The sequence below is a fragment of the Myodes glareolus genome, chromosome 7 (genome assembly GCF_982192425.1).
Source record: "Myodes glareolus chromosome 7, mMyoGla1.1, whole genome shotgun sequence".
NCBI lineage: Eukaryota > Metazoa > Chordata > Mammalia > Rodentia > Cricetidae > Myodes > Myodes glareolus.
In genome coordinates this window covers 64048443-64071375 of record NC_142032.1, presented here as the reverse complement: position 1 = coordinate 64071375, position 22933 = coordinate 64048443, and the positions used below count along the sequence as shown (strand labels likewise).

General features: G+C 48.1%; 2 protein-coding genes across 3 annotated transcripts; one reads left to right on the top strand and one right to left on the bottom strand.

Moving 5' to 3' along the window:
- Nucleotides 1–886: 886 nt before the first annotated feature.
- On the top strand, nucleotides 887–14529 carry Mtg1 (mitochondrial ribosome associated GTPase 1). Of its 2 annotated transcripts, none has more exons than XM_087908303.1 (11): nucleotides 887–1045; nucleotides 1613–1679; nucleotides 3376–3478; nucleotides 6662–6742; nucleotides 7190–7246; nucleotides 7507–7597; nucleotides 8152–8213; nucleotides 8614–8710; nucleotides 9057–9138; nucleotides 13644–13756; nucleotides 14074–14529. In XM_087908303.1, exons 1-11 carry the CDS (start codon nucleotides 937–939, stop codon nucleotides 14190–14192), a joined length of 981 nt encoding a protein of 326 aa, XP_087764429.1. In that variant the 5' UTR covers nucleotides 887–936; the 3' UTR covers nucleotides 14193–14529. The 2 variants fall into 2 exon arrangements, with proteins under 2 accessions (XP_087764429.1, XP_087764430.1); XM_087908304.1 differs by having other exon boundaries at nucleotides 1045–1184.
- A 332-nt stretch (nucleotides 14530–14861) lies between these two features.
- On the bottom strand, nucleotides 14862–18920 carry Sprn (shadow of prion protein). The gene is made up of 2 exons (XM_048455322.3): nucleotides 18481–18920; nucleotides 14862–17593 (listed from the first exon to the last, which is right to left on the bottom strand). The coding sequence occupies exon 2, from the start codon at nucleotides 17576–17578 to the stop codon at nucleotides 17135–17137; it is 444 nt and encodes a 147-aa protein (XP_048311279.1). The 5' UTR covers nucleotides 17579–17593; nucleotides 18481–18920; the 3' UTR covers nucleotides 14862–17134.
- Nucleotides 18921–22933: the final 4013 nt, after the last annotated feature.

Sequence of the window (22933 nt, the reverse complement as noted above, 5' to 3'; positions counted from 1 at the left end):
GACCTCTGACTTCCATCTCTCCCTGGCTAGTCATACCTGGCTGAGACTTTTAATTTCAAGTTTTCTTTTTAGTGTTTGTAAGGACATGCTCCAAAGTGAGATATTGTCTCAAAGGAAAAAAATAAAAAGTGTGTCCAGATTCCTAGGCTTCTCAGGCCAGTTTCCCACCGCAGAGGAACCCATCCCTACTGCCAGCAGCTCAAATCCTCCTGGCTTTTCAAAATCCTAGAGTTTTGTGCATGCTGGACAAGCTGTCATCCTCCATGCTATAGCCTCAAGCCGGAAACATTTGGAATGCAGTGTAAAGTCTCCAGATTGGGACTGAAGTGATGGCTTGGAGGTTAAAAATGCTTGCTGCTATTACAGAGAACTGAAGTTCGGTTCCCAGCACCCAAACGACTCAAAACCACCTGTAATTCAAGGTCCGGAGGATCCGCTGTCTTCTGGCCTCTGGGGTTACCTGCATATGTGTGGTATACACAGACACTTCAAATAAATATAAACAAATACAATTAAGTCTTGTTTTTCGGGTCTCACCACGTAGCTCTGGCTGACCTGGAATCCACTATGTAGAGCAAGCTGCTCTTAAATGCAGAGAGACCTTTGCCTGCCTCTTCCTCTCCCGTGCCGGGATAAAAGGTGTGCGCCCCCACAACCGATATAAAAACAAATACTGCAAAAATGCAATAAGGTCTCTAAAAAAAAAAAAAAATCTTCAAATTACTCACAAGAACTTCGTCTAACCTCGGGAATCCTGAGAATGGGGCGTCACCGGGCCGCGAAGATCACCCCGGTCCCGCCCACTCAGGGTTAAAATTCAAGCGCGTGCGCAATCGCGCTCGGAACCCTAGAGCGCCGGAACTCCTGAGAGCAGATCCAGGCTCTCTCGGTGTCGGTCCGTCAGGGAGCGCTTCCGACACCTGCGCTAGCGGCGCTATGAGGCTTTGGCCGCAGGCATGGGGTGCCGTGGGTTCCGCTTGGCGCGAGTGCTTTCCTCTGCAAGGTCACGAAGTGGCACGCTGGTTTCCCGGCCACATGGCCAAGGGTGAGACCAGAGGGAGGCGCGGGCGGCCCGGGCGCCGGCCCTGGAGGCTCCTTTGGTTGCCTTCCTGGGCTCGGGTTGGAGAGTTGTTCCATCCTTGATGCTTTCAGTCGCACTGAGTGGTGAAGGCACATGCAAGCCGGTACGCCGGAGTAATATCTGAGTTTAGAGGTCACAACCTGGCCCCAGACATACACCTGGCAAGTGCGTCGCTGGGCTGCTGGTTGCTGTGGTCTTGCTGCCGCTGCCATGCGAGGTGGTAGTGTGGCAGGAAGGCGCCAGGAGTGTGACCGGGAGGGAGGCAGTTGCGGGGCGGAGCCTCAATTTTTTTTTTCTCTTTTGGTTAATGGGTTGAAGTCATTAACTCAGCAAAGTATCAAGGGCCTCCAGATCAATACCCAAGACCCTCATATGTGAAGTGTTCTGCTCAGACCCATTCAGGGCACCCCAAAGCTCATAATGCTGCCTCCTTTAGCCCTGTGTGCCCTGCTGTATTCTCAGATGTATTTCCTTAAGATCACTTAAATCTGCCTCCATGAGCTGTTCCCTTAGTGCCCTTCTACCTTCCAGGACTAAAGAAGATGCAGAGCAGTCTGAAGCAAGTGGATTGTGTTATCGAGGTTCATGACGCCCGGATATCCTTTCATGCTGTAGGAGGGCACTTCTGCTAGGCTGTAGAGGCAGCAGGAAGCTTTCCTGCTCTCGCTCGGTCTCCTTTGGACAATCTAGTCTGTTTTGCCTCTGGTCCAGTCATATGTCTCCAACTGCCGACAGCTTCTTTTGTAGCTGGCGCCTAAAGCGTTGTTTTCCCACTCATTACACATCAGGATTCCTGGGAGGCTTTTGCACTAATCTCTAGCTCTCCTGTTTAGATCAGAATTGCAGGGGTGGGGGTCGAGGCTGTGGGCTTTTATCTTTAAGTTTCCATCTGATACATTATTTGTCTCAGCCTCTGGCTGGTTCACTTTGATATTTTTAGGGGTAAGTTATGAAACCTGAGATTAAATGGTCTTGCCAACCTGGGCGTTCCTCCTGTCCTTAAGTGAGAATTGATTGGTAAGTCGTCATGTCCATTGACACTTGTGTCTCAGACCATTTTGTTGCATTTAAGGTGTGTTTAGTTTCTGTGATGCAGTTATTGTCATGTGGGTTCTTCCTCATCCTACTTATTCAGCCTGAGAAGAGCCTGGGGATGCCAGACCAATAGGCCCAGGCCCCCAGAACAGCTGGTGGTGGGTGTGGGGACCTGCTGCTACTGGTGGGAGTCTCTGGAAACAGGAATGGAGAATGAGGGACTGTTTCAGCTTTCAGAGTTGGAACTTTAGCAATAGTACATCTGGTGTATTTGTTTTAGGCTATAAATCCTATTAATTCACTTAATGTCACATACTGCCAGGTGTGATATTATTATTATTATTATTATTATTATTATTATTATTATTACTATTGTTACCATTTTGAGACAGGGTTTTGTATTATAGCCTTGACTGGCCTGGGCCCACTATGTAGACCAGGATGGCCTGGAACTCACATAGATCTGCTTGCTGGGATTAAAGGTGTGCACTTCCAATCCTGTCTATGTTTGATTATTAAAAAGGTAAAACATTGTTATTTTTCAGCATCTATGATGAAAGGACTGTTCTCTTTTAGTCTCTGGAGCTAAAATTTAGCTGCATCTAGGATGTGGAAGCAGTTCTGTGCTGGATATTGGTTTCTGTAGCATTTTAGGAGAGGAGCCTGGAGACTTGGGTTTGTGAATGAACTAATCACCTGTGAGAGAAGGACCATTTGGGTGGAGAAAGCAGCTTCCCCGGGTGCCCAGATGGGGCAGGTGGAGGCCTTGGGACGCTTGTACTAGACCTTCCCAGGAAGGAAAGGGGCAGAGTGTAAAGGTAAGAAGCCCCATCTTGCCCATGTTAATGTCACATGTTGTAGCCCCATGTCAGCCTGGGGTAGCTGAGAATAGCTGGAAGTGGCATCTTCAGGAGCCAGAATGGGTGGTGTGCATGGTAATTTAGTTAGCGCTTCTTAGGAATCTCATTTTCTTAAATGTTCAGGTCATTTCATTTTAAACTTAAATTCCTTGGCTTCTAATCAGTGAATTTTCTTAGAATTTTGATTTTATTCTTCCCACCATCTGTTTGGGAAGTCAGGTGACAGTGGCCTGCCTGATCAGCTTCTAACACTCTTCATAAGCCACAAGGGCAGCATCAGGGCAGGAAGATGGGTTGTATGGTTCTACTTGCTCTGAGATGGGGCTTCTTTGGCTTTAGCTCCTGGCCGAATAACCACTGGTAAAGCTTGGTAGGGATTTTGCCTTAACATCAGCACATCCCACTTTCAGGTCGAAACCCTCTGTTCCAAGAGCTACTTGGTCTGAAGCCTCATTTGCTTGTCCTTAACAAAATGGACTTGGCGGATCTTACAGAGCAGCAGGTGAGTGCCTCCGCACAGATGCCAGCAGCAGTGTGATAGAGCCACTGACACCTGGGTAGGCTCTGCTTTAAAACAACTCCTGGCTTTGCAGGAGGCATCATCTGGCTTGGCTTCTCGGCAACAGCTATTCCCCTCAGACATGAACTTACGGCCCAAATGCTCAAGATGGACACACCTCCTGTGGGGAGTGGGCTTGTGTGCTGCGGGAGCCCTGGTGACCACTGAAGCTGCTTTGTGCCCCAAGTCTTTCTGATGGATGCTCTGCCTCCTATATCCCACACGATAGCCTTTGGCCACATGTGACTACCAAAGCAAAGAGACAGATTACATTTTACTTAGCTAATAAGTTGGGAGATCCACAAGGCTAATGCTTGTAGCGCTGGCCATTAGGGTGTAGCCCAGAGTTCGCTTGTGGTGGCTGCAGTACCCCCAGCTGACTGTACTCAGCATGACTCCAGGTTTTCTGCTGCTAGTTGCTTTCTGCATACCCTGTGATCCAGAAACTGGAAGGGCTCAGTGTGGGACTGGGATGTGAAAATTTCAAAGTACCTAACAGTCTCTCTAAAGCAGTGGTTCACAAACATTCCTGATGCTGGGACCTTTCAATACAATTCCTCATGTTGTGACCCCCAACCATAACATTTTTTTTCATTGCTACTTTGTAACCATAATGCTACTGTTATGAATCATAATGCAAATATCTGTGTTTTCTGATGATCTTAGGTGTCCCCTATGAAAGGGTTGATCAACTTCTGAAGGGATTGTGGCACCATAGGTTAAGAACCACTGCTCAAAAACCAGACAGATTTGGGTCCCAGGGCAGTTTATTTTCTACGTGGCCTAGAAGTAGGCAGTGATGGAAGGAAATATTATTTTAAGTCTTGACTCTAATTTAATGGGTATGTTGTCAAATTCTTTGGGAAGACAGATGTCAGGATCTTAAATGCAAACCAGTGTTTTAAAAGTTGTTAATGATACAGACATTTTTCCTTTTCTGAAGAGCAACACAACTTATACGGAAGGTCAGGATGTCCAAGGTAGTGGATGTCTATTGGCAGCACCTGCCGCAAGGCCTGGGGAACTTATCACGTGCTCCGCTTGCTGAACAAGCTTCTGGGCTTTTGGTGTCTTCAGGTGCCTTCCCCTGTTTTTATTGAGACTTGATCTGTTAGAGATAGTGTCTGTGCTTCAAATGCTAACCTTTACAGACTGGTGGTGGACACTGCCCTCTACTGGGCAGGCGTAGGAAGTGAGACGAGTGCAGGCTTCTGAAGGACCTGGGATTCCACCCCCCTCTGCCTCCCCCACTCCCAGCGCATACCAGGGGGACATCTGAGTGAATCTTCGCAGAGATCAGTATGTCTCTGTCTTGACTAGTAACTTTTTATCCCCCATCAAAGATATATTTTCTGTATATAAGTATTTTGCCTGTATGTGAAACACATGTGTACCTGGTGTGCACAGGGGCCAAAAGAGGGTGTTGGATCCCTTGGAATTGGAGTAGTGGATTGTGTGGGTGCTGGAAACCAAACTTGCAAGAGCAGCAAATGCCCTTAACTTTCCACCATCGTTCCAGCCCCAGGCAGTATCTTAATTATACGATACATAGTATGGTAACAACCGAAAATAACAAAAGCTGACTGCATCCATGAATAACTTTTTGTTTATTTAAGCATTGATTATATTTTGTGGTCAGTAATGACTAAGCACAATGCTGATTTTCAACATGTATTGACAAATGTGAATATAAATAAAATATGTATACTGATTATACTAAATATTAAGCCTAGTGACTTTGTCAGCTTTAGTTTACTTGTGGGCTTATGGTACTACCTATTCTCTATAATCAGATTGGGTTCAATACTATTGCAGTTTAAAATGAACTCTCATGCTTGGCGTGGTGGCACATCTTTTATCCTAAAATGTGGGAGACAGAAGTAGGCCTATCTCTTTGAGTTCTAGGACCGCTTGGTCTACATAGTAAATTCCAGGCCAGCCAAGGCTACATAGTGAAAGTCTGTCCCAATTTCCCCTCCTCCCCGAAAGGGGAGGTATGATAGAGCCCATGGAAGCGGTGGGATTCCTCAGCGAAGCTCAGTGCTGCGACTTCAGAGTGACTTGGTTCAGTCCCATCTTCCGAAGCATGGAAGTCCCTGTGAGCAGGCTGTGTCCCCCGTCTGCACCCTGGCAGAGCCTGAGGCACACAAACAGCACAGCTATGTCTGCCCTGGGGCTCTGCCCCTTTGCTCTGCAAGAGTCTCTTTAGAGCCCCTTGTCCTCGGAGTTGCGGCCCTGCATTGTGCTTGCTGCCACCCACTTCGTGTTGCCCTGCTCCTAGAGTTGAAGCTGTCGCTGAGCAGACGTCCTTATGTTTTTATTTATTTTTGAGGCTGTCTCACTCTGTAGTCCTTGCTGGTCTGGAACTTGCTGTATCGAGACAAGGGTGGCCTCAAACTCACAGAGATCCACCTGTGTCTGCCTGCTGAGTGCCGCAATTAAAGGAAAGTGGCACCAGGGCTAACCAGATCCTTTTTAAAAAACTTTTTTTTACATTTATTACTTATTAATGCTGCGTGTGTGGATATGTATGTTTCATGGCATGCGTTTGGGGATCCTGGGGGGTGTCGGTTCTTTTTTCTATTGTATAGGTCTCTGGAATGGAACTCATGTTGGCATCCAGTACCTTACCAGCTGAACTGTCTCACTGTCCCCAAGCTCAGATTCTTGAGTTTTAGTATTACACCTTCTTTTTCTCTCTCTTCCCTCCTTTTCTTCCTCCTCTCTCTGTGTATATATATGTGTGTATGTATGTATTTGTTGTTTGTTAATCTTCATTCTATTTATGTGGGCGTTTTGCCTGCATCTATGTCTCTGCCTGTGGGAGGCAGAAGATGATCTTAATCACCTGGGACTGGAGTTATGCCATGTGCTGGGAGTCAAACCTGGTCCTTTGGAAGAGTTGTCAGTGCTCTTAACTGAGCTGTCTCTCTAGTGATGATATGTACACACACAAGCAAACACACATACCTACCTACCTGTTTGCATGCACTCGCAAGCACATACATATTTTAAAAATCTTATTTTAGATAGGGTCTTTCTGTGTAGTTTAAAGGTTTGTACCACCATGCCTGGCATATGATTCATATTTTAATTTAGTATTTAAGATAGAAATGTCTCTTTCAGAGAATTGTCCAACACTTAGAAGGAAAAGGCCTGAAGAATGTCATTTTTACAAACTGTATCAAGGATGAAAACATCAAGCTGGTGAGCCTCTGTACATGATGGTTGATAAATAATGGGGATAAAATCCTGGAATTGGCTTTAGCTGCCTGGGGGTGCAGGGTCTCCTGGGCTGCGTGTCTCTGGTGTGGATGCTCGCCTGTGTGAGTTCTGAGGGAGTATTCTGGGCTTATAAGTAATAAGAGCCTCTTGCAGAACCCAGTAACTTATTTTCCCAGTTGTTTTGATGGAACCCCATGAGTTTATGTGTGCACCATCTAGTAAGTAGTTACAGTTGCTGTAGAGTCGTCCCCCCCCACCCCCAGGTAGCCACCCTGCTATTTCATGGTGTGTGTGTGGTCAGTGAGGTATATATGAGATCTTGACCCTCCTAATCAAGGGGTAAGTGTAAAGACAGGGTCCCTGATCCTGTTAGTTGGAAGTGGGTCAGTGAGGGATGTATGATCAGAAGATGTGGCTTGTTTGTTGCAGATTATCCCAGAAGTCACGGAACTGATCAAGTGCAGCTACCGCTACCATCGAGCAGAGGTTGGTTGGATGTAGAGCTGGGGGTGGGTATGTGGAGTTACCCAGTCCCTTCCTGCCTGTCCATTCTGAACCTTCTTTAATACAGAGGACTGGGCTGTGTCCCAGCCAGGACCCAGGCTTTATTTTTACTTTCTTTTAATGCAAAAGGATGGGCCAACTCTGTTGGTCAGCATGGGGCCTTTGTGTTGATGTTCCCTTCTCCTGGGCTGTGAGTTTCACAGTGTAGGTGGGATGAAGTTGAAACTCTTCTGCCTCCCCAGAATCTGGAGTACTGCATCATGGTGGTCGGTGTCCCTAATGTAGGCAAATCCTCTCTCATCAACTCCCTGAGACGACAGCACCTCAGGACAGGTAGGCAGTCATTGGTGTACTGACTTCCACTCTTAGAAGGCAGTGTGGGAGAGCATAGCCAGCCCTCTGTTGCTTGGAGGCATTCCTTCCATAGCTCGTGTCCTGTTTGCTGAAAGGACAGTTAATGGTCTGAAGGAGGTCTATGTAGCCAACAGCCACTTATTACACAGTGTGTTCTTACCAAGTTTTCATGTGCTCTTGGTTTTTATGCATTTTGAACTTTGGGATAAATTTATATCCATTTCATTTTTCATACCAACAGTACAGTGTTTATTTAAGAATGTATACAAATCCAGATGTGTTGGTACACGCCTTTAATCCCAGCACTTGGGAGGCAGAGGCAGAGGCAGGTGGCTCTCTGATTTTGAGGTCAGCGTGATCCGCAGAGAGACGTCCAGGACAGCCAGGTTACAACAAAAAAAAGTGTGGTGGCACACACTTTTAATCCCAGCACTTGGGAGAGGCAGGGGGATTTCTGTGAATTCAAGGCCAGGACGGTCTATATAGCAAGTTTTAGACTAACCAAGGCCACAGTAGTGATTCTGTCTTTTCAGGAAAGGCTGCCAGAGTGGGCGGTGAGCCAGGAATCACCAGAGCTGTGACGACCAGAATCCAGGTAGGGCCTTTGATTGCTAAGCCCAAAGCTCTGCCCAGAGCTTTGCTGGCCCTACGGAGCCTGGTACCTCTGAGTGCAGCAACGGCTCTGCTTCTGACCTCCATCCTTTCCCTCCCCTCCTGTTAGGGTCAGTGCTGCTATATTCTGTGTAGGTCTGTCAGGGAGGCAGCCTTTTTACCTCACCTGCCAGAGCCACACTCATGTATTCCCTTTTACTTTCCATGAACCTTGGGCTTTTATTTGTCCTTCAACTTAAGCAGAAATTATACCCAATGGGGACCCTAAACCTTGGTGCAGAAGACAGCTTATGTGGTAGGTTCTTCCAGAGGCCTGCTGCAGTCTCTGGCAATGGTTTGACTGCTGGGCAAGCTGCCTGCTTCATCCACCTTTTGCTTCACAGGTATGTGAGCGTCCACTGATGTTCTTGTTGGATACTCCTGGGGTGCTGGCTCCTCGGATTGAAAGTGTGGAGACAGGCCTGAAGCTGGCCCTGTGTGGTGAGCCCCTGCTAGGGATGGGTGTGCCCCTGCTCCACTGCTGACTTTGACTGTCCCCTAGGCGGGTGGAGTCATTACTTCCTCCACCCTTCCTGCTACCAGATGCTTCTCATGGCTTTGAGAGGGAGACTAGTCCACAGCATACGTGTGCTGGCTGTCATTCTGCTCTGTAACGGGGGTGGCAACAAGTCACATACCCAAAGCAAGAAGGCCATAACTGTGAGCCATCCTGCAGGGAGGTTCCTTAGTAGCTTGAGGTTTTCTGCCTTCAACTGGGAGACATTTGGGCTCGATGGAGCACAGGTGTCCACTGTTTTTGGGCTAGCCTTAGCTGCTTATCTTCCAGGAACTGTGTTGGACCATCTTGTCGGGGAAGAGACCATGGCCGATTACCTCCTTTACACCCTCAACAGGCATGGGCTATTTGGGTGAGTAGCAGTGGTTGTGGGGGCTGCTGCAGCTCATCTTATCTAGGTATGGTTTTAAAAGTAAGTCATTAAAGAATTATATAATCTTACATTATTACAAGTGTGTGATTTGGTAAGTTTTGAAATATGACCATATCATATTGTCTTACAAGATGGTGGACATTCTGCTGGGTGTGGTGATACATGTCCCAAATCCCAGTACTTGTGAGGCTGAGATAGGATCATAAGTTTGAGACCAGCCTTGGCTACATAGTAAGACCTGGTTCACTTTGTCTCTTCCTTAATCCCTGTGGGCGGCGGGACGGTGGGGGGAAGTAGATAAACATTATGTCAATGAAATTGTCCTCTAGTGGGCTTGATTGTTCTGAGTTATCAGTGCCCTGCATTCCTTTTGTTGCCTGAACTCATTGTGCATCACCCAGACATCCTGCCCTTGGTTTATCTGTTCACCCTGGTGGACATGGAGCATGTGTAGTTCTTGGCTGTCACAATCAAAGCTTCTGGAAACATTCATGCACAGTCTTTATGTGATGTAAGTTTCTACTTCTCTTGGGTAAAACCCAGGAGAATGTCTTGGCCACTTTTTACAGGTGAGCTTTAGCTTCCTACAGAACTGCCGAGCTGGTTTTCCGGGCAGTTTTACTGTGCCATACACCACCTAGCAGAGAATGGGGCTCCAGGCTGTTCTGAATCCTCTTTACACATGTGGCCAGTCTTTTATTTTATTATTGATGGATTTAATTATTTTATTTACTGTTTATGAATTTTGCCTGCATGCATGTTTGTGCACCACATGCATGCGGTGCCCATGGAGGAAGGCATCAGGTTTCCTAGAACTGGCATTAAAGATAGTTGTGAGTAGTCATATGCATGCTGGGATTCTAACCCAGGTCCTCTGCAAGAGCTACAAGTGCTCTTAGCCACTGGGCCATTTCTCAGCCCTGGCCAGTTTTAATTTTAACCTCACAGGTTGCAGTGTTTGATGTATAGTCCTACTAGGTGATGCTGACATCTTTTCCTGTGTCCATTGGCCATCAGTGTGTCTTCTCTGGGAAAATGTCTGTTCAAATCTTTTTCTCATTTAAAAATTTTATTTTAGGTCTATGGGTGTTTTGCCTGCATATATCTCTGTGCACTATTGCATGAGTGGTGTCCATGGAAGCCAGGAAAGGGTGTCCACTCCCCTGAAACTGGTGTTTCTGATGGCTGTGAGCCGTCATGTGGACACTGGGAATTGAACACTGGTTCTCTGGAAAAGCAATAAGTGCTCATAACCACTCAACCATTGCTCCAGAACCCCTTCCTTTTTTGGTTTTGTTTTTTGAGACAGGGTCTCTCTACATAGTCCTGGCTGTCCTGAAACTCACTACATATACCAGACTGGCCTCAAACACACAAAGATCTGCTTGCCTCTACCTCCTGCATGCTGAGATTAAAGGCGTGCTTCACCATCTTCATCCTCTTTCTTTTGTTCTTTTTGTGCTGGAATTGAACCTGGGATTGAATACAATAAGCACCCGCTCTACTGCTGAGCTATGTCCCGGTCCATTTTCTTATTTTTATTTTATTTTTTGTTTTTTGAGACAGGGTTTCTCTGTAGTTTTGGAGCCTGTCCTGGAACTAGCTTTTGTAGACCAGGCTGGCCTCGAACTCACAGAGATCCACCTGCCTCTGCCTCCCAAGTGCTGGGATTAAAGGCATGCGCCATCACCGCCTGGCCCATTTTCTTATTTTTAAGTTGCACTTCTTTACCTATTCTGAGGGACAAGTCTAGGCCTTGTCTTTTTCCGTTAACACTGTGCTTTAGGAGGTAGTTTTGGAAGTCTGATTTAGTACCTAGATACTTTATAATAGTGGTACTTCATATCTAGAAATATGCCTAGCCTGAAGTCATAGAAATTTGCTTTCTTCTTGCAGAGTGACAGCTTAGATTTTACTCTTAGCTATATGGCCCTCTTCTGACGTGTATTAGCATTTGCTTTGGGTATGGCGCAACTGTGAAGTTCTTATTTTGCACACAGATGACCAGTTGTCCAGGAACATTTGTTGAAGACTTTTCCCAACTAATTGTTTTTCTGCCTTTGCTGAGAATCCATGTCGTCTCTCTGTCTGTCTGTGGACTCTTCTGTCCTGTTCTGTCTTGGTGGACCTCAGCTTCATTCTTCTTTGAAGTTGTTTTGTCTGTTTTATTTCCTCCATGTTCACATAGGAACTTTACACATTTCTCAGCTTCTACAAAGACCTATTTTTAGAGGTGAAGTACTCAGCGGTAAAACAATGGTCTGGCAGTTGCAAGGCCATAGGTTCAATCCTTAACACTACCAAAAAATCAAAACCAAACAAAGGTGAACATTGCTTTCCTTGGTAATGCCAATTCCATTAAATTTATTTGTCAGTTTGGAGAAAACTTGACAAATATCATAACACTATTGGGTATTGACTGCATCTCATGAAGATAGTGACTGCATCCGTCTATTTAGCTCATTTTTAGTTTTCAGCAGACAGATCTTTTACATCTTTCATGCATGCTTTCATGTTCTCATATATGGCATTGTTATTAATTTTAATATTGTAATTGGTATTGATAGTTTATGAAAATAGTTGAATATTGTGATTGAGTCCTAGAATTCACTTGATTTTTTTTTTAACCTAGATAATCATGTTATTTACCAATAAGGACTTTTTTCTTTTCTTTGAAGATTTGGGTTCTTTTCCTTTTTATTGCCTCTCCATCTTAGTGTTGAGTGAAGTGATGAACACGGGCTTCCTCTTGTCTCTGTATTCGCAGAAGAGTGTAGGCTCCTACCCTCCGGTAGGATGCTAGCTGGGGTGTTTCACAGATGTCTTCCCAGGGTGAGGATGTCAGTCTGACTGGAGGTGTATTGCTTTTATTTATGAAAGGGTCAGGTTAGTTAGTGTTCTCTATTTTCTTTATTTTGCCAAGACCTGTTCTTTTGCCTCTGCTGCCTTAGTGCTGGGATCACAGCAGGCCTCACCACACCTGGCTTGGGTTCCTTGCTTCTTCCCTCCCTGGCATCTTTCACACGCAGAGCAAGGACTCTGATATTGGACAGTGCTCCAGACTTTAGTTCCTTTGAGACGGTCTCACCATGTAACACAGGCTGTTCTCAAACTTGTGCTCCTCCTGCCCCAGTCCTAGGAATGACTGCAGGTGTTCACCATGCCCAGCTACAACTTCACTGATTTCTGATCCGTCTTCACGCTGTCCTCATCTCTGTGTTGCCAGTTACCTGTGCATCTGTGTTGTGACTAAGGAGAGCTTCTACACTTCCAGCCATTACTGGACCTGCTACTTCCCATTGGCGTTTGCAGCTCCAGTTTTCTGTACTTGGAGGATGCTGCTAGGACGCTACCACTGTGGAGTCCTATCTAGCTTGTTACCTGTGACTTTTTGTGAACGGGGCCCCCAGAGCATCTCAGCTGTCACCCTGCAACATCCAGGTCCCATTTATCTCACTCTCCCTTGTGTCCACCATCATCATATGCTACCTTTGCGTGTTCTATGAACCCCAGAGACACTGCTGTTATCGCTTGCTGTGTAGATAGTTGTCATTATAAGAAGAGAGAGCCTTGCATACTGAGCTAGCATGTTACATACACATGTTGGCTGTCTTTGTGGAAACCCAATGACGTTTCTACTTGTGTTTTTCTGAACATGAGAGGTTTTCTTTAATATTTACTGTTGTGAAGGTCAGCACCAAATTTCCAAATGACTGAATTTCACCTGTTTCTTGGTGCACAGAGGCCAACATGACCTCTCACCTCTATGCTGGTGCAGGTATCTGTGACCTCTCACCTCTGTGGTGGTGCAGGTGGCTGTGACCTCTCACCTCTGTGGTGGTGCAGGTGGCTGTGATCTCTCACCTCTGTGGTGGGGCAGGTATCTGTGACCTCTCACCTCTGTGGTGGGGCAGGTGATTGTGACCTCTTACCTCTGTGATGGGGCAGGTGTCTGATTCACTAGTGACCAGGCCCCTGTGCACTGCTCAAGGTACTTTATCTCTGGTCTGCATTTGTAGTGTCTGTTAGCCTCTTCTCTGAGTGATGTCTGTCTGTCTCTCGTCCATTGTTCCCCAGAGCTTTCCCCTAGTGAAGTGTACTTCAGGCCTTTTTCACAAGGGCTTTGTCATACTTCGTGTTCAGTACGCAGTTATACGGACTGACGTGCTATTGTGCTTACCGTTTACATCCGGTCATTGATGGGTCAGCGCAAGTTGGCTGACCTCAGTTTTGGTCTGTTCTGCTTTGAAGGCCTGGTCACTTTTGACTGGGTGCCAGTCAGAAATTTGAATTTGACCTTGCTGGGCAATAAGCCTTTACTTTCCTGTAAGAATTTCTGAGCCTTATTCTGGATCAGTAAGTTGCCTGAAAGCAGTCTGGTCCTCTCAAGAGCCCGGGAGCTGGCTCCTCTGAGGTGTGGGTGAGTGGGAATCGTCCTCAGGGTGGAGCCTCACGGATGCCTGAGCTGCGCTGTGGGCTTGCAGGTACGTGCAGCACTATGGCCTGGCCAGCGCCTGTGACCACATAGAGCAGGTGCTGAAGAGTGTGGCTGTGAAGCTGGGGAAGACGCGGAAAGTGAAAGTGCTCACCGGCACTGGTGAGTGAGGCTGCGCTGATGGCATGGGACCCGTGGCCCTTTCTGCAGGACGGAGGGAGACACAGAAGGAAACCTGTAGGCAGCTGTCCTGGTATCAGAGCATGGGAAGGGGAACTGTGGGAATTTCTAGGGAGGGAGGACTTTGTAGTATCGGCTTCCGAGGGTGGTCCTAACTCTGAACAGTGCTGGGTGGATGTGGTGCCTGTGTTCTTTCTGAACATGCCCTGTTCCTCAGGTTTCATGATGGTGCCTCTAGTGGTCTCTTAGGGCTGGGCTGCCCTTAGAGGCCCCTTTCTCATCTGACCCTCTGTCCTTAGGTAATGTCAATGTTATCCAGCCTGATTACGCCATGGCAGCCCAAGACTTCCTCCGGACCTTCCGCAAAGGGCTACTGGGCCAAGTGATGCTGGACCATGATTTTTTGCCTGCTTGTTGATGACGTGGAACCCTGAACTGGCTGGCTGGAGTATAGCCCCCTGCATGGAACTGCAGCTGGAGTGTTTAGTTCTCGGGACTGTTCCCAGTCCACAGGCTCTATGTGTTGGTACCCAAGACTCAGCCCCTAACTCCAAAGGGCACTTTGTTCTCTTATCAGCCTGATTAGTCCTGGTTACAACCATGGGGTCCCAGGAATCCTAAATATGTGGTTTAGTCAGGAGGTTTTCTCTCAGTCTCAAGGAGAGGTTAATGCTATCTCAGAGGAGTCAAAGCTATAATCTGTAATTTAAAAAATTGAGTCAAAAAGACCACTTTAAAAAAAAATCTTTCTCTGGCTGTCTCTCATTTAATTTAACTTCTTCTTCTTTTTTTTTTTTTTTATTTTGAGACAAGGTTTCATTATGTGATTCGGGCTGGTCTCAAATACACATTTCTCCTGCCCCAGCCTCTGGAGTGCTGGAATTATACAGGTGTGTTCCACCAGGTGAAAGGCCCATTTTCTGATAGCTTTTTTTTTTTTTTTATTATTGTGCACTTAGTACTTTAATCCCATTAGTTAAATCCCCTCCCACCAATGAATGCTGGGGATTGGTAGATTAGGGACCGGGGCTCCTAATTCAGAATCTCAAGCGTCTTGAAGTCTTTTTGCAATGAGGAAAAAGCTTGCTACCAGCAGAGGCCTTTATTTCACAATGAACTCTTCACTGATACATGTGTGCACAGATAGCAACAGGAGGTTTGGAATAGAAAAGCCCAGGAATGTCCTCTCCCCTGTACTTCCAAAGCCTGTACCTCAGGAGACCATCTGCTGTAGGCTCACCTTTGCACAGGCGAGAGGAACACTGGGAGGGGATCACATCTGGCCACTGGAACCATGGCGCCTGCAGGGTATGGTACAGAAGGGGTCCCAGCATGGTTGACCTCCGTATACCCATAGGCATCTAAAGGATGTTGCTGCCAGCAGCTTGCTGTCTAGAAAGGAAAAGGGAAGGGCTGGTTGATACAGACAGGAGGTGCTGTTGGACCAGCTGGGCTACACCTGCTCAGTAGTTCTGGTTTTTTCTGTCTAGTATTGACCTGGCCTTCCTGTAGTTGCTGGAACTAGTGCTTGCACGCTCAGCTGGCTCTCTGCTTCTTGTGGATAGCTGATAACAGGGGCTAGCCTTCCACTGTTGCCCCTTATTGTGACTGCAGAATGGTAAGCCTCCTGAGATTCTCCCTCAGCGTCTTACGGTTCCTGCTGGCGGAGAAGGTATTCAAAGATGCGTGGCTGTGCCACGTGCTAAACACCCTGGAGAAGTCATAATGGTATGCGAAATAATAGTTCAAAGGAGATGTTTCCATTATGTCCAGAACCAACACATGGTACTCTGGGGCACAGAGGTCGGATCCACATAGCCCATCCTCATAGGTGTTTGACAAGCTGAAGGGGCTCTAGTGGCTCTTTCTATACCAGACTCGATGGTTCCTGCCTTTGAGGCCCTGAGTGGGCTTGGCCCTTAGCTTGCTGGTCTTGGGATTGAGCTTGGTCTGTAAGAGACAGGCTGGCTGTGCCTAAGAGCACCGGCAGTGTAGATAGAGGATGCAGGGAGCTGCATCCTGCAACTTGTTGGTCAAGAAAATGCCTGGCTAGGGTCCTGCCAATAGCCTTGAAACCTGTACACTAACCAGAAATTTGCCAGGCTAGCATTGTGCATACTGACTGAGTCCAGAGACCAGTCACTCCACGGAGCAAGGATGTGCTGGTGGGCAGCAGGGAGCCAGGCTGCCCAAAGGTAGATCCAGATGAGGACTGCAGGGCATATCTCTGAGACCACCCTGGACATCAGCTCTGTCCTCAGGATGGATATGAATGGTCAGAAAACTTTCAGTAGTGTTTGCCCAAACTCACAACCTACTGAGTCTGGTTTTGCTGTGTTTGTTATCTTTTCTCTGGCAGCAGTGGGCCTGAAGAACTGTTGCCTTCTCCAATGTGCAGGCTGCCAGCTGCCAGTTGTAGCATATTCTCTTACCCTCCTGCTCCATCTGTTTCCAAAGGAGGGGGTCTCCCAATACAAGATGTTGCTGTCCACTGGCATTATGGGAATCTTGCAGTTTGGGTCATGTACAAAGACGACTCCAGCAGGATTGATACTGTGTCCAAGTGACCCTCGCTGTGAACCTAAAGTTCACAGGAAATGGAATGTGTCTGAATTGGAACCCCTACCCTCAGTGAATCTTAGAGACAGTTGAGTAGTCCTTATGGCCAAGTGGTTCCAAGTGGGGAACACTTTTGACAGGTCTCTTAGGCAGCCTGTGGGAAAGACACATACTATCTTGGCCTTGGCAGCATGTTCAAGGAGGACAACAGTGGCTGTCCTGGGATGAGTATTTTCTGCTCTGGATGTTCCTGAGCTGTGACATCATTAGGACCTGCTCTGGGCAGGTGATTAGCACCTGACATTTCTCACACTGCAGTCCAAGTGAATGTTCTCTTCATCAAATTTGTGAAGTCCAGAGGCACATGGTCCATTTCTTCTGCTTCCACGGGAGGCCCAAGGTCTTTTGGGCTTTAGTGGCAGAACCAGACAGGCCCACCTGAGGATGGCCTCTTCCTGGTGGTCAGCATTATTCATGTTCTTACGTCCAGGGCAAGCAGACAGGCATGGCCCAGTACTTCCTCTGGGGCGGCTCTGGAGAGTGGAGGGCAGCCTGCCTCTCTGGTGGCGGAGCTGTTCCTGCCAGGTTGGAAGATTGGGAGACTGGGATGGGCAAGAAAGTAGACAGTGTCCACAAATTGCAAGAGAGCTTGTGGGTCCAGAATGCCCAGGTTGTTACTTGGGCTGGGGAACCATAGTCAGTAAAAGGAAGTGACCCTTTGAGCTGGAAAACCCTAGGATGGTCCCTCGGGCCCCTGCTGACCAGGCAAGGAACCAGATCTGGGATGGAGTTCAGCCCCATCTAGGGCCAAAGCAATTCTAAAGCACCAAGGGTGCCACCTAGAAGCAGGCAGATACGTGGGCTGGGAGTGGACCCAGAGCCCGAAGTCCAGGCCCAGTAGCTGTAGACTCCTCGATCAGTTCCGTTGCCTCCAGTTGCCCCGTTCTCATCGTCCTCCAGGCCTAACTCTCCAGGCCCCGAGGTCCTCCTCCAGCCAGAGCCGGTGGCAAGACCCGCAGCCACACCTGCTGCAGCCCCTGCGGCTGCCCCTGCAGCCGCCACACGCATAGAGGAGCCATAGCGAGGTGCCGGCCGTACGCGCACTCTCGATGCCCCACGCGCGCCTCCGCGTACCCCGCGGGCGCTGCCTCGAGCTCCTCCGCGACCGCCCTTGGCCGAACAGCTGTCACAGAGGAAAGCCGCAGCCAGCAGCAGAGCCCAGCACGTGGCAGCAGTCCAGTTCATCCTACTGGGCAGAATCTACAAGAAGAGGATGGAAGGGGCTTCAGCTTCTGATAAGGGGCGGCGCTTGGTTTAGAGCCTGGGCAAGGGGGTATTATGGCCCGGGAATAGGCCCATCCCATCCGGTCCTGAGAACACCGACATCAGCCTGAAGGCAGAACGATCCACTGATTTTGTAGTAATTTGATAGAGGGCTCCAGGCATTTTGGAGGACAGTGGGCTCAGAGCTGGGGAAGGGACTCTTAATCTCCAGCATCAGGACTTTGGTTTGGGATTCTTGCTATGTAACCAGGTAAAGATGGGGTGGGGTGATGGGGCTCAACAGCAGGGCGACCGTTTTACTGTTGTGGTAGGGTGGAGATGGGGTTTGCTGAGCTTCCTCAGTGGGGCTCAGGCCTTGGGGGCGGGGGCACAAATTTCTCCCCACCCCCAGCCCTGCACACGGGTCTCTGGAAGGACTGGGGATGGATTAGTGACGCTAGCTTGGAATCGAGAGCCCTCAACACACTCATTTTAGGGTTAGGATGGACGGCCTTGTGACTTGCTCTGGTATCCTAGATCTCCTGATGAGTCTTTCAGACAGAGGCTGCGGCTGCACGCACTGCTGCTGCTGCTGGTGCGGGAGCAGAAGCCAGACCCGCGATTCCTTCAGCGCAAACAACCAGTGCTGGGCGAAACGCCCAGCAGGCCCGGACTCTAAGTAAGTCTTTCCCTTCCCCGCCCCAGCTCCACCCTTCCCGGGTTTGCTCAGGTCAGCTGTCCGGGCAGGTCACTGATCAGGATGGGTTTGGACTGGCTGTGGACCAGCAGTCTGGGTGGCGGCTCCATCCTTCTCAGGTCCTCTCTCCCCGCCCCCAACTTCCTCCCTCCCAGACTCACTGGGTTCATCAACCTCCCCGACTTACTGGTCACAGGCCAAGGTCGGAACAGCGGAACAGCGCATAGGGGCCGTGGCCCCAAGAGGAAAGGTGAGGGCGAGGACCCTCTTCCTGAAGCAGAGCTCACGACTGGATTTTGCTGAAGCCTCCGCCCGAACATTAGGGGCGGGCTGCCTTGGAAGCTCAGCCCCGGGAGACGCAAAGGGAGGAGGTGCGGCAGGCTCAGAAAGGCACAGCCCCAGCCCTTCTGTTGCCCGGCCCCCATCCTAGCTGCGCTGCAATTGCTTCCTCCCACCTCATCTCCCCCATCCTCCAGCCCTGCCCAATCTCTCATTTCCTTATGTCCACTAGCCCTACCACCCACGACATCCAGTGCGTTCTCGTCCCTGTCGGTTCAGCATCTTTGCTCATGACCTCTCCCTCTCTGGTTTTCTGTTATCTGCCCATCTCATGAATTTCCTATTACCTTTCCCATTCCTCTGATGTAATCCCAGCCACACCTATCCCTCTTCTCCAGCCGAAAGGACCACTGTGATGTCTTTCTAGGTGTGTAGGGTTCCCGGCAAGCATTGGAATGTGCCGAGCACCCTGGCAGATGGCCCTCCAGGCAGGGATACACAGTTATGAGTATTCCAACAGCGCTAGAATCCCTGCTGATCTGAACCTTTCCTGGCCCTTCGAGAGCCAGCCCTCCTTTGTTTTCAAGCTGACTTTTGCTGTGCCCTCCCTGCCTTTGTAGGGTAAGTGTAATTAATCTCAGCTCCAGACAGCCATGAGAGTCTTCATGTGCCCTCGACTTGCTTCCCAAGGCCCAAGATGACAGTCTGAGCTGCTGGGTCAGCTCTGTCCTGGCTGAGGCTTAGTATGGAGCCTCCTGGGAATCTGAGATGGACCCAATGGGTAGGGGCAGGACCTGGAGAGGAAGGGAAGTGGTCCTGGTAATCTGGGCTCAGCAATACCTGGTTAGTGTATGGAGCTCCTCCCATTGAAGCTAGTGTGACTCTGAACTTCCCTTCATGTGCAGTTGAAAGGCCGTTAGACCAGAGGCTGGCCGATGTTCCCCTTTTAGCTCAGGCAGGGAGAGCTTCCCAGTGTTCCTTCCTTCCCCTACTACATGTTAAAATGTGAAGGACAAACACTATTTGTTAGACAATCAAGGCCATCTGCAGCACACAAGAACATGGCCAAGGTATAAAACCAGAAAAAAAGAGAGGTTTGAGGACCCAGAAGAAGACTTAAAGCACACACACACACACACACGCACGCACACACACACGCACACACACACACGCACACACACGCGCGCACACACGCACACACACGCACACACACACACACACACACACACACACACACACACACGCTCATAATGACCAGAGCGGACGATGTTGATAATTAAGAAAAGGATGCTGTAAAGCAGAAATAAAATAGAATAAAGTGGGAATAAAATGAAAGAAATTTTTAGATCAAAACATTTTGTTCCCCTCAAAAGAAGAGAGGGGTTGAGTTTACAAAGGTATCCTATAAAAGATGAAGAATGTGAGAGGAAAGGTCACCAGCCCAGGGGTACAGTTTTGGGTTCTGACATTTGAGGGTTGTTCCAAAGATGAGAGTAGAGAAGAAAGAGGGTCAGAGACACAGTAGGACACACAGAGGAGAGGCAGCTTCCCACTGGACTAGACTGCAGGATGTGCACAGAGGCAAGAACAGCATTTAGGACTTGATATTTGAATAGACACGGAAGCTCTTAAAATATCAGCAAAAAAAATCCTACTGGGCATAGAAAGTGTTATCACAGAGTCAGAATCTGCCAACACATGCTCCTACTTGTGGAGTAAGGAAGAAAATGACCTTAATTGTTTCAGAAGAGGAAGACAAAGCATTTGATTTCAGTCAACACCCCTCTACATTGGTGGGGGAGCCCAGAAAACTAGTCACGCAAGTGAATTATTTACCTGAGAAAGGCTGTCTTAAACCCTGCAGCAAATATGTATCATCTAGAGCCTTTAGGCATGAACTACCGTGTTTGTACTGGGCATAGAACCTAGAGCCTCAGGCATGAGCCACCATGTGTGGTTATATGAACTTTGTTCATATGAAACAAGCACTTCACAAAAAGAGCGCATCCCTTGCCCTAAACTGGTTGTGCTGATCGAAAAAGTATAGAAAAGTTAAACAAACAAACAATACATCAGGGGAGGGGCTGGAGAGATGACTCAGTGGTTAAAAATGTTTTACTCTCTCAAAGACAACCAGGATTGGTTTCCAGCACCCACATTAGGCGACTCACAACTACCTGTGAATCTAGTTCCAGGGTGACAGGTGCACATAAACTTACACAGGCACATACACATAAAAATTCACTATAGGAGCTGGAGCGATAGCTCAGTGGTTCGGAACATTTGCTGCTCAACCATGGAGACCAGATCTTAGACCCCAGAACCCACGTCAGGCAGCTTACAATCTCCTGTAACTCCAGCTCTGAGAGATCTGACATCTTCTCCTGGCCTCCTTGGGCTTTTGTACACATCTGTGTACATGTATGTGTACATCCATGCATACACGTACACAGATGGACATACATACGTACACATACCACAAACAAGTCATCCTAAGGAAAGTGGGAAAATGGACTGATTTTAAAATAGAGGACAGGAGTCTGTCCTTTCAGGGGTCAGTCACATGGAGAGTAGAGAAAGATGTTGACCTAGGCTGACTTGCTCTTCTGTGGCCATTTGGGCTGGCTAATATCACCTGGCGCGAATGGCTGTGTCCTGTATGTCTTCATTTTATTATCTTGGTGGTGTTTGCACAGTGACCAGAGCTTTTCTCAGCTGCCCTGTGTCCTAGGACAGGGCAGACTGCAAACTTTCTGCCAGCTGGTCCTAATTGCCTGCATCTTCAAATGCCTGGTTGTGGGGTAGGGAAGTCCTTTGGGGATGCAGCCTTTTGAACAGGGTGTGATTTCCTCCAACGCCCATGATTTCCCACAATTCAGTTCCCTATATAACGGCATGCAAGTGCTTCTACCTCATCTGGGAACTCTTGCTGCTGCTTCCTTGACTGAAGACTCCAACCCATAAGTAACTGCCACTTCTCCCTTTAACTTAAAGTGACTCTCTACCGTGTAGAACTCCAATTCAGCCTTTCCTCTGTAGCTAGACCAGCTTTCCAGGTTGACATTCCATGGCCCAGGCCAACCTTCCTTGGAATTCTTGGAGATAGGATAATGCCAAGACCCCTTGACTCCTACCGCTGCATCATGTTGCACACGCTGCTTGGGCCCTGCAGTCCCCGATCGGAATTAGACTGCAGTTCTGTTTGGTCCCGACAGTGTTCATCGGTGCTGGACTCCTTCTTTCTCCATTCCCCTACTTCTGCTTCTGGGAGTCCTCCCAGCGTGGAGATGGTCTTTCTCCATGCGTTGGTCCCTAAATTACTGCTCTTAGACAACTCCATACTGAAACTCCAGTGCCTACCTGCTGACCTCTACCAAGGGTGGTTGTTTCTCAGCTGTCCTTTCCTATCCCTAGAGGCACCAGTTACAGGGGTGCGGCTAGTTCATCTTCTCAGGGCACTGCTAAGAACATCATCCATTTTTTGACTCACATGCTCTTGGAAGATTCCATTTCTTGCCTGGAACTCACTATTTAGACCAGAATAACCTCAAATTTATAGAGATCCATTTGCTTCTGTCTCTCAGGTTCTGGGATTAAAGGTGTGCCACCTTGTCCATTCTGGCCTATGAATTTTAATGCCACCACAAGAGTCAGATCTGTTCAGCACTTGTCAGCCCTCTCCAGGATGTCTTTTAGAGGTACTTGTTAGAAGTTGAGTTGTCCTATTTGTATGTTGAATCCTAATCCCAAGTACCACAGAATGTGGTTATTATAACAGGATCTTTACAGAAGTAACAGGTGCACAATCCAAGGATATTAGGCCATTGTACAGAGGCAGGGGGACCACTGTGTAAGGGCATGGGAGGTATAGCATCCTTACAGCAAGAAAAGGGGCCTCAGAAAGCCCCAGTTAAAGCCCCAGTTATTAAGATAAAATGAAAAATAATTTCTGTTGTTTAAACCACTTTGTTTATGGCATTTTTAAAAATTGTACCAGTGAGCTAATAAAGAATCCAAGAGATTCTGAAGATGACAAGGAAAGACCTGGAACACCCAAGATAACTTCTAGAAGACCAAGAAAGAGGGGCTCATGCAAGATACTAAAGCCTGGGCTGGAGAGCTGGCTCAGCAGTTAGCAGCATTTGCTGCTCTTGCAGAGGACCTTGCTTCAGTTCCCAGCACTCATGTACTGGCTCACAGCCATCTCTATCCACAGTTCCAGGGGATCTAGTGCCCTCTTCTGGCCTCTATGGGCACCAAGCACTCACATGGTGCATACTAATACATGCAGGCAAAGCACTCATACACATAAAATAAAAGTAAATCGATCTTAAAGGTATTAGGGATCTGCATACGGCAGC

What these genes read in the sequence shown, in the direction of transcription:
- Mtg1 (XM_087908303.1), top strand. Translation starts at nt 937, where the DNA reads ATGAGGCTTTGGCCGCAGGCATGGGGTGCCGTGGGTTCCGCTTGGCGC. An exon ending in TCCCGGCCACATGGCCAAGG is followed by an intron (nt 1,046 to 1,612) that starts GTGAGACCAGAG and finishes TCTACCTTCCAG; the next exon opens with GACTAAAGAAGATGCAGAGC. An exon ending in AACAGGCATGGGCTATTTGG is followed by an intron (nt 9,139 to 13,643) that starts GTGAGTAGCAGT and finishes GTGGGCTTGCAG; the next exon opens with GTACGTGCAGCACTATGGCC.
- Sprn (XM_048455322.3), bottom strand. Translation starts at nt 17,578, where the DNA reads ATGAACTGGACTGCTGCCACGTGCTGGGCTCTGCTGCTGGCTGCGGCT.